At 36.5% G+C, this 15,525-nt stretch overlaps 1 protein-coding gene across 1 annotated transcript; it reads left to right on the top strand.

The window, feature by feature from the left end:
- The first annotated feature begins 3,659 nt into the window (after positions 1-3,659).
- Positions 3,660-10,682, top strand: LOC114722389 (branched-chain amino acid aminotransferase 2, chloroplastic). The gene is made up of 10 exons (XM_028908419.1): positions 3,660-3,979; positions 4,135-4,220; positions 4,908-5,082; positions 5,490-5,666; positions 5,747-5,878; positions 7,416-7,514; positions 7,837-7,953; positions 8,163-8,258; positions 9,467-9,579; positions 9,836-10,682. Exons 1-10 carry the CDS (start codon positions 3,854-3,856, stop codon positions 9,951-9,953), a joined length of 1,239 nt encoding a protein of 412 aa, XP_028764252.1. The 5' UTR covers positions 3,660-3,853; the 3' UTR covers positions 9,954-10,682.
- The last annotated feature ends 4,843 nt before the right edge of the window (positions 10,683-15,525 follow it).

Genomic DNA, 15,525 nt, shown 5'->3' with positions numbered 1-15,525 from the left:
CATATTCGGTCGGAAAAGAATCCTTTTTATCCTCGTATGTCCGTCAAGTTGTATCTATATATATTCAACAGCGGATTGAAAACCCATGCGCAGGTTGTAGCATCATTTCAAGAAGTTTCTTGGCCGGACGTCACTGCTGACATCATTGAAGTTTCCGGTTCTGATTCCAATATCTCCCCGTCACTTAACCGCGGAAATGAATTGAGCACGAACGAATTATGGATGTTGGAACTAATAGAAAGAAAGCTACTATTTTGGATTGTTAAAATATGACATTAATTATTCAAAGGTTGGATGCATGATGTGCGTATGGTTCCATGTGTGCCCCAAATGGGATGCAGAGTTGTAGAGATGGAGGAATAAAGCAACGATGCCGATCATAAAGCCGCCCGTGGAATTGTTCCTCTTCTTTTCCAATCTTTTTTCTTTTTGGCCTGACTCTTCCAATCTTGTTTATAAATCAGAGGAATTTTTTTCTTGTTCGTGAATGATATTATTAAAATTTTACATATTTAATAGATGTAAAGTTGAACAATTATTAAATTTTAAAATAAAATTAATGATATTTAGCATTTTTTTTCGTTGTAATAAATCATGCTAAAAATTACTTATGAATAGGAAAAAATATTTGTTTATCAGTAATTTTATTGAGACGCATGCCCGGAAATATAATTTCGAATGTCCGAAGGGCGCATGCATTCGGTTCCTAACCAAAGCTAACATAATATATTCCTCATTCCAAAGGTGATGAATGCCTGTTTTTTTTTTTTTTCCAGATAAAGGAAAATGGGCTGACTGCAGCTATTTTTATTCCCATAGTATTTCACAGGGGACCACGCACGCACACAGGCACGAAAGAAAAAATGTAGATTCTGATTTCTGAGTGAGAAGCTTCTTATATATTCAGCTTATTGGAATTGTATTCTCTTAGGATGATGTCTCTTTTTTTGGCTCTTTTAATGAGGCAGAACTAAAATTGGGCATCCGTCCCACAACGAACAGTGGATCCTAATTATAAGAGTTGGTTGACTAATTTGAGAAGATTAATAAAAAAAGTTAAGTTAGTTATTTGTAATAAACAGTGTTGTCTTTTCTAAAATATCCTTATTAATCAAGTATATTAATTAGAGCTACCATTGTTAGAAGGACTACTTTGAGAAAAAAATACATAAATATGAGAGACAAAATAGATTGGGTCTTATATTTAGAATCAAAATAAAAATCAAACAAGATCTTATATTAAGAATCGGAAGTAGTAATTTACTTACTTTTTTGCGTACACGACAACATGAAACAGGACGAATTTCTTCCATGTGGACAATTTCTCAAGAAGGGAGGGGTAGTTCTGTTAGTACATCGATGCTTAATGCGAGGCCCCAACATTAAAGTCACGGCTTTAAAAAAACGGGTAGAAAGATTTTTTCTTTTGGGGGGGGGGGTTAAGTTAGCTGCAAAAAGCTCAACATAGGTAGATACATCGCATCCATGATCAATCCACAGGTAACTGGACAAATCCATTAGTTACATAATGACAGAAAATTTTGATTGGGATAAAAATGAGCAATTAAATCATGTATAAAAGCATGAGGGACTTATTTCGAGAATCTGGGAAGAAAAATAATTCTGGATTCCGCAAGACAGCCCAAGTGGGTTTTCTGCTTAACGCGACACGTTGGGAATCAGAAAAAGCCCAAGTATGTTTGCACCCAATCCGTTTGGGTCATACTGGTTCAGGACCAAGGAGACTTAATAAAAATCGCAGAGAAACAAACGAAAGGACCAGCTCGTCCTCATGCCGGGCCTTTGAACAGCAAGCATTAAACTATTATACTCCTCCTGTCTTTAATATAGGACTTAATTATTGAGTTAGTTTTGATCTTAAATATAAGACTCATTTTTCATATTTATCAATTTTTTCTAAAGTACCCCTATGGATACTCCCTTGACCATAATCAAATAAAAGAGGAAAATAGGGTATTAAGAAAGATGATTATGGTGTTTTAGGAAAAATGTGTCACATTTTTTATAATTAACTAACTTACCTAACTTCTTTAATCTAATCAAATCAGTTAAATGAGTCTTATATTAAAAACCGGAAGAGTATTGTTACTGAAGACATGAACCAAAGAATTGAGTTGCCAGCGGGGTGGCTATTTACCATAGGCATTGAGAATTTTTTTAGAAAGATAACTAAAAAAAACTGAAAATTATCAAATAAAGTGTTATTATTAGTAAATTTAGTGTTATCAATACCAAATAAAGTATTGTTACCCAACCTGATTTAAAATTTTGTAATTTTTAACTTTTTTTTTTTTTTTGGGTCGTTTTCCAAGTTTTTCCATTCATTTTGAGCGGCCCTTTTAAACGAGGTGGCTCTCATGGAGAATATTTGATGCCTTGGGTGTCCACCATAGATTGTGTTGCTTCACGAGGAAATGGGATCACGATTCACGAGCTTGGATCCGCTGTATAATATTCTTTTGCCCGGGATCCTGATCTCATGGATTCTTCTCCAAATGGCCGATTCTGTATTTTATTGGTCAGGCTCGTGCGACCCCCATCCCTGTTGGATCCTAGTAGACAGCATTTACCTCACATCTTAACCTATCATCTGCTTCACCATTCATTTGCGTTTCAGTCAAGCAGTGTTTGTGTCATTTCTTTGATTTTAGGGGTTTAATTTAGTTTAATTAATTTAAAGTTTCTACTGATGTCTTTTTGAAACGTTTACATGTGCAAAAGCACGCTGTTGAGACTATCGGCTAATAAGCTTTATGGCTTTATATTCGCCTGCGGAGATAATAAAATGAGAAATCTTACCTTAATGAATTACAGTCCGTAGTTCGTGTTTAGATTAGGAAGTTGATGTTATTTTGAGTCATTAAAATTTAGTCTCATTTTAATTTTAATTCTTAACATTTACTTTCATTTTGATTCACCCCTAAAACATTATCTTTAATCTTGGGCCAAAAAAACCACTGTCTTTTACCCCTGAAACAACCGTACATTTTAAATTTTAGGAATTAAATTTAAAATAAAATAAAATTTTATGTACCTCAAAATGATATTAAATCTAATTGAAATACTGAGATGGAATTGATACCACTAATTCATTTATGCTCTTATTTCATTGCCGGAGTGCATACAGCCACATTCAATATTTTTAATTATTTGGATTGACTTTTGAAAAATAATTTTATGATAATACTACCTCCGGTCCTAATTATAAGAGCCAATTGACTAATTTGAGGAGATTAAAGAAGTAAGTTGAGTTAGTTATTTGTCCTAAATAGGTGTTGTCTTTCCTAAAATATCCTTACTAATCAAATATATTGACTAGAATTATTATTGTTAGAAGGGTTACTTTAGAAAAAAATTTATAAATATGAAAGACAAAGTAGATTGGGATGTTATATTTAGAATTAAAATAAAAGTCAAATAGAGTTTTATATTAAGGATCGAGGTAGTATAAGACTGGTACGTGAGATAATTATCTCACTTTGTACAAAGGTGATTCCTAATGCAGAGTATTTGTTCAATATCCATTTTTTGATAGTAAATCCTCATCACGCACACCCGTATCAAATGCCACAAGAATCTCCTACTTAGCAGACACAAGCCAATCGTGTGAATATTTTAACTTCTCAGTAGAATTTAACTTATTAATAGGTTCCAGTTTCCGCCGCTGGTCATTCGTCTGCTTCGTCTGCTTCTCCGAACATCGAAAACAAGGGGCGGGGCTGGACTGAGTCTAGACTTTAGGGAGAGCATTAGAGCAATAGCAATAGCATTGTTGAACTGAGACAACAGTGTCAGCATCCCGTCTCCCTCAACTATCGTCTTTGTGAGCGAGATGGAGAACACCGCCGTCCGGCCGGGCATTCAACAAATTTACCCGATCTGCCCCTCCCGCCAATCTCATGCTCCGCTCTCCCATCCAACCGCCTACTTCAGGCCTTCCTCCCCACTCTCTACTAAGGCACGTTTGTCTACTTTCATTGCTTCTTCCTTCTGTCCCAGTTATTTTCTTTTTCAGCTTCTGTTTTTGCTCATTCATTTTTCCGATTCAGGGGAAAAAAGACAATTTTTTTTTTCACTCCCCGTGAAATTTGTGGTTCTATTTCATGTTTTCAGCTCCAAATGCGATTTCTTCCTGCTGCTCAGAATGTTCTACAAGCCGCTTCGCCTCTACGCCATGCCACTCTATCTGATGCCTACAGGTCCTTCCTTTTCATTTTTGCTAAATTCCCACATTGCCCCATAATTTAAAAATGGAACCCTATCCTTTCTGACAACACGCAACTTCCAATTGCATTAGAACCCTGGATATTCTGCCATATGTCATGTCTCGGTGTTCATACTGAAACATTGGATGGTTCTTGAGTTTGACATTAGGAAAAGACTGCGAAAACCACATCTTCCCCCCCCCCTCTTTTGACCAGAAACCACATCTTCCCCCTGATATATAATGCTTTCTCTATAATCACATTGAGGAATATTTCTTGCGTAACTAGCTTTAATTATACACAAAGATGCTATACACGTAAACTGTAAGAGTCTAATGTCTTGTAATATATACCATTAACCTTATTTTACGGCCTGGTTTTAAATGGTGTGCATATAAGCATCATTCATTCGTCCTTTCTTCTTTGCTATTCCACCTATAAATTGAAGTGAATGGATTTGGGTGAAGGAGTCAAGGCCATTAATGGCCTTTCATTGGTACGTGGCAGAACATAAGTTTTTTTTTTAATAAATTAAAAATTACTTGTGACTCTGTTTCAGATTGCTGACTGATCAGCCCTTGAGCTTTATTCTCCATATATAATTAAATCTTTATTGAGTTGATGCTTGCCCACAGAGATGCCCAAATTTTGTAACTTACTATGCCATCATGAATTCTACAGTGAAACAATTGAGTTAGCCGACATAGACTGGGACAGCCTTGGATTTGGCCTCCAACCTACGGACTACATGTACATCATGAAATGCTCGCAGGGTGGAAGCTTTGCAAATGGTGAACTGCGACGTTTTGGTAACATTGAATTGAACCCCTCAGCAGGCGTCTTAAATTATGGGCAGGTTAGATTACGTGTTCTTTAGTACTTTGTCATCCTTGAAGACATCAAGGTTAGGCATCGGTGAAAGCCAACAATAGTTTAATGGGAACTTCTGAGTTATGCTTTTGAGCTAAATGTTTACTATATTGGAACTTCTTTCTGATAAATATGTTTAGTTTTCTGATATTCTGTTCTCTGAGTTCGTCATTAGTGTTTATTGGTCAATTATGATGAAGTTAAAGTTCCCTCTTATTTGAATTAGAACTGGTGAGAATAAGTCTTAGGATTCTGGTGGAGCAGATAACAAGTTGTGTACACTGCCTCGTCAATTTCAACTCCTAATAGTTTGTAAGGTTTTATTTCCTTTTAAGAACATATCTGTTCACAAATTTTGGGTTCTCTTTTTATTTTGGGCCAACACAAATGTAGGGACTATTTGAAGGTTTAAAAGCATACCGCAAACAAGATGGGAACCTGCTACTCTTTCGTCCAGAGGAAAATGCTATGCGGATGAAGATGGGTGCAGAGAGAATGTGCATGCCATCACCCACGGTAGAACAGTTTGTGGAAGCTGTAAAGACTACTGTTTTAGCAAACAAACGTTGGGTACTATATGACAACTTAATCTCCACATCATGTCTTCCAGTTTGCAGCACACTAGATTCATTAGTGAAATTTTGCTTCAGATCCCCCCTCCGGGTAAAGGTTCATTGTATATCAGACCATTGCTGATGGGAAGTGGAGCTGTACTTGGTCTTGCACCTGCTCCAGAGTACACCTTTCTAATATATGTTTCCCCTGTTGGAAACTACTTCAAGGTGAGGTTTAATTATTTGCATAATATTATCAAGGGTTTATTTCTATATTCAAGTGCAGCCTTTGGTCCAAAATTACAGCCCTTTTACTTTTGTTTGAATAAGTTTTTCTATCTTCTTTCCATTTGCACGCAATGAAACAAAATGTTTTGTTTGTTTCCTTATTAAGTTTTGAATTAAAATACCTGAGAAAAGAGATGTCTTCAGGATTTACTCTGAAGCTTGGGCCTAGGGAGTTGTGAATAATATGAAGAAAAACATATTGAATGCAACAGGAGTGAAATATGAACTTCTATGTGGTTTGGTTGATGTGATTGAATGAGTGAAGTTTAGCTTCTTCATAGATCAAGAAGGCTCGTAGTAGTTCTAATGTTATGAATGTTTGACCATTTTCCTTCTCTTTACAAATTTTTGGGCTTACCAAGCTTGAATGAAGTTGGGTTGTGTGAGGACAGTGGTTGAGCTGTGAATATGATAACAAGGGATAAAGTTTTTGGCATCCTTACCAAGAGATCGTGGATGACGGAAAATTGCTCTTGGTAAAAGCTTGGTCTATAGATATTCAACTGGTTAACAGAGGAAAGCTTGTTAGTGTTGATAGCTTAACCAAATTTTCTCATTTTTGTAATGATGCCTTTTGGCCCTTTGATCGACCATTACCTTGGATTAGAGGTGGGGGATAATTACTTTGTTTCCACTTTTCCTTATTTTTCTGCCTTCTGAGTTGTATCTCAGTTTGTACCTTTGGTCACTTTTTGAGTAATTAACTGATACACTTTTGCCATTAGAAAAATAAAGTTGGGTTGTGTCTGCTTGTTGTATTTTCTAAATCTGCTTCTTTTGCAGTTCAAAAATAGTTATTATATTAGTATACAAAAAGATGGGAAAATTGATGGAGATGTTAATCATAGAATTCAAGTTTAAATGGAGAAAAGCGACATGAGTTATCTGTGATCAGAAAGTACCAAATAAGGTCAAAGGAAAGTTTTATAGCACTGCTGTAAGACCGGCAATGCTATATAGCAGTGAGTGTTGGGCTTTAGAGGGACAACATGAACATATAGTTGCAGTTGCTAAAATGAGAATGTTGAAATAGATGTGTGGTTATATAAGAAAAGACAAGATCCATCATGAACAGATAAGAGGAAAAGTTGGAGTGGCTGCTATTGAGGAGAAAATAGTAGAAAACCGATTGAGATGGTTTGGTCACATACAAAGAAGGCCTTGGGATGTGCCGGTAAAAAGAATTGAGCAAACAGTATGGAGTCCTCTAAAAAGGAGTAGAGGAAGGCCGAAGACAACGCTTAAGGAAGTTATTGAGAGAGATCTTTCAATTAACAACCTATTCAAAAATTTGGCTTTGGATGGGGCTTAGTGGCGTTGTGTGATCCATGTAGCCAATCCTACCTAGTGGGATAAGGCTTTATTGTTGTTGTTGTTAATATACTATTATTAGCAATACCACATGTTTGGTTATCATTATTCTTTGTATCTATTGTTTTTTCCTGAACATTTATGGAGAGCATAAATATCACAACAGGAAGGTGTGGCACCAATAAATTTGGTTGTTGAGAATGAATTACATCGTGCAACTCCTGGAGGTACTGGGGGTGTGAAGACGATTGGAAACTATGCTGCGGTAAGCTACCCTTATATGCCTTCCCTTTTTTTTTTCTTTTTTTTTTTTTTTCTGGTTCACTGAGAGTTGGGATGCAAGTTTTCCCTTACTAATATCTTGGTATTTGAATAGTTCTTGTATTGATATTCAAGCCGCTTTTCCTTTGGGGTGGGTTTTAAGTGACAGAAAATGTTCACCTACTTATATTAGTTAGAACTGACATTTATACCGGGTATTACACTCTCTTGGATTACGTCATTTTTGTTTGATTTCTCAATTTTTTTCCTCCTGGCATACTTACAATTTTCCGCACTTTTTCCGTGTCTGTGCAAATGTTCTAAAGGTTCTGAAGGCACAATCTGCAGCAAAAGCCAAAGGCTACTCTGATGTATTATATCTTGACTGTGTCCATAAAAGATATTTGGAGGAGGTTTCTTCCTGCAACATTTTTGTTGTTAAGGTATTATACTGGACGAACGGCTTAGCACTTAATCTTCGCTCAAACAGTTTTTTTTTTTCCCCCTTTTTACTTGTAAAGAACTATTTTTTGTCTTTCCTCCTTTTCATAATACATTCCTTTTTTCTCTTTTTTAATAAGCCAGAAAAGAGAACATGATATATTCCTCTCTGACACTATATTGAACTGGTGTTACTTCCATGTGCTTGCAGGGGAAAGTTATTTCAACTCCTGCTATCAAAGGGACTATCCTACCTGGTATCACTCGAAAAAGCATAATTGATGTTGCTAGAAACCAGGGGTTCCAGGTATTTAAGTTTTAATTTTGAAGATAATTGATGAACGAAATCTGCTTTATATAATACTCAAGGTGTTGGCCCAAAAAAAAAAAAGAAAAGAAAAGAAATCATGGTGTTTTATTTCGAGTAAGCTTGTCGCTACTCTTTGGCAGATGAATCAGCAATAATGTAATGGTGGGTGTAAGCTACTAGGCATCATGTTTTAGGCCTATGACTGGAAAAAGATTCATGATGAGAAAATTTAAATCTTGCCCGCCTCATACATCCTTTTTAGGGTTTCATGTCGATTAATCGTTTAGAATGGCTCTGGAGTTTCTTCAAGTCTCCGGCAATGCAAATTATTTCTACCCTAGGACTATTTTGAAGGTTGCATATAGCAAGGTAATGCAACCCTGGCATGACCTTTGTCCTTTCTCTATTACCCTGGTGAGGGTGAGGGTCTTAGCTCGGTTGCCATGATACCTGTTTATAAATCCAACGTCTGCAAATATCATGCGTGTGATGAATGACTTTTAATTACTGATGGAGATCAAGCTAAATGATAAAAATCTAATACTGAATTTATACTAAATATTCCAAATGGTTGGTAGAAAGAGATTTACAGCAGAAATAAGCCTACAGACACATGAAATAGGCTGGTGAAAATGATATAGCAACACTTAAGTTTAACAGATATGAGGAAACATGATGAAGAAAGATGAACTTCTCCACCCCAACCTGGTATTCGAGAGAGCTCTCCCTCTCTAAACCTCGATCTGCTTGAACCCACACTAAACCCCTCTACCCAAATATATACATCACAGAGCCCCCCACCCTTCCCCCTTCTCTCTCTCTCTCTCACAAACTTCACACGCTCTTCACCTAGGCTTGGCCCATTAGCCACGGCCCCATCAGGTACACAATAGTATTTCCAACCTTTGAAGTAGTTCCTTGATTCCTTCACATATATTAGGTTCTAGTAGGGCTTTTTTTTTTTTTTGTGGCTTCGATGTCTTCCATATATTTTTGTTTCCTAAAGATCGTTAATGCATTTTCTGTGACCTTCGAAATGGTACTGCATTAGCAATCTATGGATTGTTCCAGAAAAAAACTTAATATGTTTGCCGTCTAAATTTTAGATTTTGGCTACAGAACTGTTTGTTAATTATTAATACTGGCTGTAATCACGAGCGCATACATGTACTAATCATTTCCCTATATTCATCTAATATGTACAGGTAGAGGAGCGATCAGTGTCAGTGGATGAACTGCTTGATGCTGATGAGGTCTTCTGCACAGGGACAGCTGTTGTTGTATCACCTGTGGGCAGTATCACTCATCTTGGCAAGAGGTGGGAGCTTATAGCTACAAAAATTTGGCCACTCACCCAGGCTACACATACTAACTCCCATATTCAGGGGCTCTCATAACTCATCGATATTCAGCTTTTCCTGAAACTCTAGTTTATATGATAGCAACAGTAACCATTGGTAGCAAAATATGATTGTAGACGTAGCAAAAGAGGAAAAATTCAAAATTGTGATATTGCTTGGGTTAATTTTCCTCACGAAAGAAATTGGAAGCAATAATCGACTGAAATTTTGTAGGGTATCCTATGGAGATAATGGCATTGGAGCAGTGTCGCAGCAGCTTTACACTGTTCTTACAAGATTGCAGATGGGTCTTATAGAGGATAAGATGAACTGGACTGTTGAGCTGAGATAGGCGCACTGGCAAACAATATCATGCAATGTATGGTTGTCAAATCCACAATCTGGGATCTTTGGAAGCGGGCAGCTTTTGGTTTCACATCTGATGATCTGCTAGGGGGATTGCATGACTACATCGAACGCGTGGGAATCAATCTATGTTGTTTGTTTTCTTGGGTGCTTTAGGATTTATCATTCAATTAGTGAATTCTTGTCATCAATTTATTTATAGTAGAAAGAACAGCCGTGTAATGCCGGAGGTGATAGCAGGGCAGATAATGAGGGCGTGCTAGTCGAGGAATATCGAAAAACCCATTGACTTAAAATAGTTCGTTTTCCAGCAAATCAACTTAAATGACATCCGTTGGCCAGAATTAATTAATTTAATTAATTTAATAAGTGACGGCTACCGCACGTGCCCTTGAGGTCTGTCTTATCCCCGGTCTATCTTGATCCTCAGTGTCGTCTGTGGCGGCAGTTCAGGAAGCCCATAGGGCTTGGTTTCGAAATGTGACTTCATGAGCAGCAGATTTGAAGGTGATCATGGTTGGAGCCAGTGTCTCATAGGGACTTCCAAAAGCAATTGGATCATAACATCGTGCTAGGAGACCGTTTTGCATATTGTTCTATTCATAGTACCTTTTTATTTCTGTCATCAATTTCACTGTTTTCTTGCCAAATTAGAAAACTCATTCATCTATGTAACTGTCATTATTTAAATGCCCCATATGGTTTAGAATATGTTTCTTACACTCTTCATCTCCTCTATCCAATCTAAGAGCTTCCAGGGTCTTGACCATGAACTGTGCAGAACGGCAACCGCTAATAATAAAATGGTAGCATAGGGGTCCACATTGGAAGGATTGGACACCCACGTTTGACTTCGCCAGTCACCGGAATTGGCTTTAATTGACGGTCGCTTGAAGTTGTTCTGATATCAAATATAAAAGTATACTGGGTCCCGTTCCTTGACCTATATGATCTAGAAAACGCACCCGCATATTTCCAATTTTCTTCCTACGTAGTAATTAGGTTCATATTATTGCCACTAACAACGAGGAAAGAATTTCTATCAGCACGCAACGTTTGCCTTTTGTTCTGTACTTCAAAATCTGATATCTGAATCTTTGCCCTATCTTATCCGTATCCATATCCCTTTTGACCTGAGCTCCCCTCCATTGTTGCCCCCCTTTAAAAAATTGCAAGCTTTTAAGCTTCCGGAAAAGCAGCCATGAGAAGGGAGAAAGCGCGTCCATGATTACCGACCCTCCCATGGCAAAAAGGAAAGCGGATCTTTTACACAACGGATTCTGTGCCTTTCTTCTTAGAAAGTATCTATCGTGTACTTCTGTTTCAGTCAATTAAAGCCAAAATTCCAGGTCGCTGACACACTCTTCTCTGTCATGTCACATAACATCCTGGTTGTAAGAGTCAAAGCAGAAAAAGTACCGCCACCTAAAATATTAGTTACAACCCAAGGAGCTACAATCTGTGATGTGCCAATTGTTCGTGCGTGGCATCCCCGCCCAGTCCTCAAATTTACTGTCAAGCCTAGAGAGACGCCACAGGCATTATTTTCACGAGTTGCTTTTTTTTTTTTTTTGGGACCTTATGAGTTGATCTGATATTATTACCAAGTTGGGTTTTTGTACTACCAAGTTGCCAAGCTTGAGAGCACTAATTGACTCAATAGGAGTCTACATGCCTAATACGCAAGTTTCTGCTTTCTGCACATGATTATTTGTCAAATTCACACATGGCCTTGCGGAATAGATTGTTGACCGAGTTGTGTTGCTTGGAAATGGAAGCGATGTGATAGTTGACTGGTAAAAAGAAAGATGCGGTCTTTCATAGTCTACAATAGCTGATTCGGACAAAACCTAGTCAGACGCACCACAACTAAGTCAAGCAGGGACAAGCTACCCGGCCTCGATGATCTAATGCATGCAAAAAAACCATGCGGTAAATTACTGTCTATATTCGGAAATTGATGAAATTAGGTAATACATAGCACAGCACACATATCATATAAATTTGAATATATTTCTTAATTTTGTGGCTATACCCTAATCTTATTAATTAGTAAGTCGGTGTTATTAAATTTAATTGATATAAAAATAAAAAAGTATTGTTAACATAATTGTATAATGAAATAAAAGAATTATTATGATTTTTTTTTGGGCCCCTGATGAAAGGCCTTGATGAACTCCACCGCTGCCACAGCACACATCCTCTAATCATAGTCTTCGGGCAATGCGTGTTCCAGAAATTTAACTGAAGTCGCAGGAATTAGAGATTGGCGAGGACAGCCGTCCCGGACTAAAATGAAGCAGAACTTGGAAGTCATATTGCAGTAATGTGAAACGGAAATGGCAAAAATATATATATACTCGCTTAAATCCTACATAAACAAAGAGATTCACATTAATTTATTAACATCAGTACTGTAGCGCATAATTTGAGGGGTCCCCATTCGATGCTCATTAGTTGATGAGCACCCAATGCTCATCACCTGATGAGTAATCTGGACGGTCAATATTTAATATTATTAAATAATTATTTTAAAATAGAAAAAATTATATTTTTAAAAAATGATAGTTAAGAGATTATTTTTATTTTTTATCCTATACCTATTGAAATAATTATTTTTTAAAAAATAAAAATAAAAATAAATATGAACCGTCCAGATCTAATGAATATTGGGTGTTCATCAAAACTGATGAGCACCCAGTGTAAATCCTAATTTGAAGGTAACTAGATGTGCAAAGTTTCGTTTCATGGGGATCTTTTTTACAGTCGTGTTAGGACCATTCTGATAACTGCTACATATTATACTCTGTCTTCATATAAACGGAGGGATAACTACTTCACGTCCATATATAGGCAAATTCTGCTGATCGATTCTGTGTGTTTCAGAATGTGGGTAACAGCAGGATGCCGTAGGTGGCGTCGAGTTTGAAGATTTCAAAAGGAAAGAAAGAAAGAAAATGGTTGGCCAAATAGATGTCCGCATAGTAAAAGAAGCTCCTTGACAATGTCAAAAAGATTGTTTCAAACGTATCGGGTCCACGATTACGTGCGGAAGAAAAGAACTTGGAAAAACATACCCACTCTAGTGAAAGTCTTCTCTTTCTTCCCATTTTTCTCTCTGCTGGAAAAAAATTAACCGTAATTAATTCATTGTGGAAAAGAGTGGTACGACATGGTAGCCTACCTTGACTCGCCCTTACATTCACCGTTGCAAACTGATGTAGCTCTCTCTCTCTCTCTCGCTTCTCTATCTCCAGCTGATTTGAATGAAGGGAGAGAAATATAATCAAACTGGCTTTTTAACAGCAAGTATTCCTATTTATAATACTAGTTCTAAATATAAGCTCTAGTTGATTAATTTGAGTAGGTTAAAAAAATTAGTTAAGTTAATTATTTATAATAAATATACTATTTTTTCTAAAATATCCTTATTAATCAAGTGTATTGGTCAAAACTACCATTATTATAAAGACTATTTTGAAAAAAATAAATAAATATGAGAGACAAAATAGATTAGAGTCTTATATTTGGAATCAAAATAAAATCCAAAAGAGATATTATAGTAAGGACTGGAAGTAGTACATCCTATTTATTCGTTTGCCCAAGAGAAGTGATTAAAATTAGATGAAGAAAAAAAATAATTACTCAGCATCGTTGGACCGACATCATCGTTGGAGGAGGAATCGGACAGGGCTTTTGATTGTGATGTATTTATGGGAGGGGTAAAAGTAGATGGCGTATAAAGCCGTGTAATGCTGCACCGTAGACAACACAAGTTGTTCGTATAGTCGTCTTAAGATATTAATTAACAATCCCCTTTCTTCTCCTCCTTTTCTCCAACACACGGCTTTTTAGTTGGAGCCAAACCCACTCATGGATACAAAGCCCCCCTTTTATTTAATTAGAACAAAAGAGACTTTTACTTGCAATCAATCAACTTCCATGTACTCTCATCAGGTCAAAAAACAAAAAATTCACAAGTCTAATCTATTTTCCTTTATTCGTTGAGGATGTGCCCGATATGTGCCCGAGTTTATCCTTGAAACTAGTGGGGCCTTTCTCTGTATTTTGAAAGTTCAATTGTCATTTTTTAGTATACATTGGCTGCAGACGATTGAGAAAATATATATTTTATCAATTAATTCTTATTTAAATAATCATTAAATTTGAGTGCCATGATATTATATTTTCTTTTTAGATTTATTAGTTCTCGAATAAGTTAATATTATCTTATGAACTTAATAATTACGTAATAAACCATTGCTCCATATTTAATAATCTTAACATCTTGATTAAGGAATATGCTGTTCCTGAGCTTATAATATCATAAACCAAGTATATTTATAACACAACATTAAATTATCAGACATTATTTCTACTCTTGATCATCATTTTCCAGGCTGAGTTATGATCCCTATGAGTTTGGACAGAAATTAATTCAGTAAGTTTGAAAGACAATAACCATAACTGAGACTCGTGAGGTATGCTTTTTATACTTACTTTACTAAAAAGAAGCCACTTCAAAAAAAAAATCTAAATCCCTAACGTAATATGGATGTGATAGTGAGGTCTGTCTTCCGTTTATTTGTTTTTTAAATTTCAGTTTGTCTTCTTGCGTTGGAAAAAGGGTGAAATGATAGGACACCTAGTGGCATGTGATATATATTATATAAATAACTCCGCATTATCTTTCCGCCTCAGGTATTTAGATTGATCCGCTGTTTAGACAAATTTAATACATCGTTTCTATATTACTTTCATGCCTCTTTTGCTTAATTTTCAAGATTCAGAGCCATGCATATATGTTTCTCATCGGGGATCGATATCATATTTCGGAACACACCCACACACAAACATCAGTAAAAATTAGGGGCTGTTTGGTGGATATATACCTACCATTAGGAAAATCATGCCGTCCTAATATTAATCAAATGGTTAAAGCTAGTGATTCTTCCAGCTTTCCCCTCCCTATTTATTTGTTTTCTGGATGCTCTGTTTCATGAGGAACTGTCTTCCATTTCATTCAGATCAGCAAAACCGTGTTGGACTGGATCATTCAGAGTATGAATGTTGAGAGAATTATATGACGCATAGTGATTAAAAAATTATTGGAAGAGGACAAAGGACGTATGAAAGCTCAGGGGCGTGGAAGAATGATTCCCTGGGAAAGGCATATAATGATGTGTTCTGATGATGAAGGAAGGGAACGGTTCAACAAAAAAATTAACACGAAGTGTGCAGGGGATCTCTTTAACTTTAATTTGTACTATCATTGATTGGTCCCGCCCTCCACGCATGATATATGATTATCATCATCATTCATCATCCAACCTTCCACACCAATAATTCTTCGCTACAGAGCAGACCGCTATTTCATAAAATAATGAGAATGGGATGTGTAGGGGTGGATGAAGAGAATAAATGAAAGAGATTCATTCTAGAGTAAGAGAGACAATGAGAACAACATGGGTCGTCTACTGCCCCTGCCATTTTCAATTTTATCCATTATTTTATTCAATATAAAGCTTCTTCTTCCCTTTTCTTTCTCACTGACTTTG

The sequence above is a fragment of the Neltuma alba genome, unplaced genomic scaffold, assembly GCF_004799145.2.
Source record: "Neltuma alba isolate B1F8T4 unplaced genomic scaffold, ASM479914v2 tig00012092_pilon, whole genome shotgun sequence".
Lineage (NCBI taxonomy): Eukaryota > Viridiplantae > Streptophyta > Magnoliopsida > Fabales > Fabaceae > Neltuma > Neltuma alba.
Note: the sequence above shows the minus strand (reverse complement) of the source record. Positions and strands in the feature narration are given on the sequence as shown.

Coding starts and splice junctions, on each gene's coding strand:
- LOC114722389 (XM_028908419.1), top strand. CDS start 3,854: ATGGAGAACACCGCCGTCCGGCCGGGCATTCAACAAATTTACCCGATC. Junction 4,221..4,907: donor ACTCTATCTGATGCCTACAG/GTCCTTCCTTTT, acceptor TGAATTCTACAG/TGAAACAATTGAGTTAGCCG. Junction 8,259..9,466: donor CTAGAAACCAGGGGTTCCAG/GTATTTAAGTTT, acceptor TAATATGTACAG/GTAGAGGAGCGATCAGTGTC.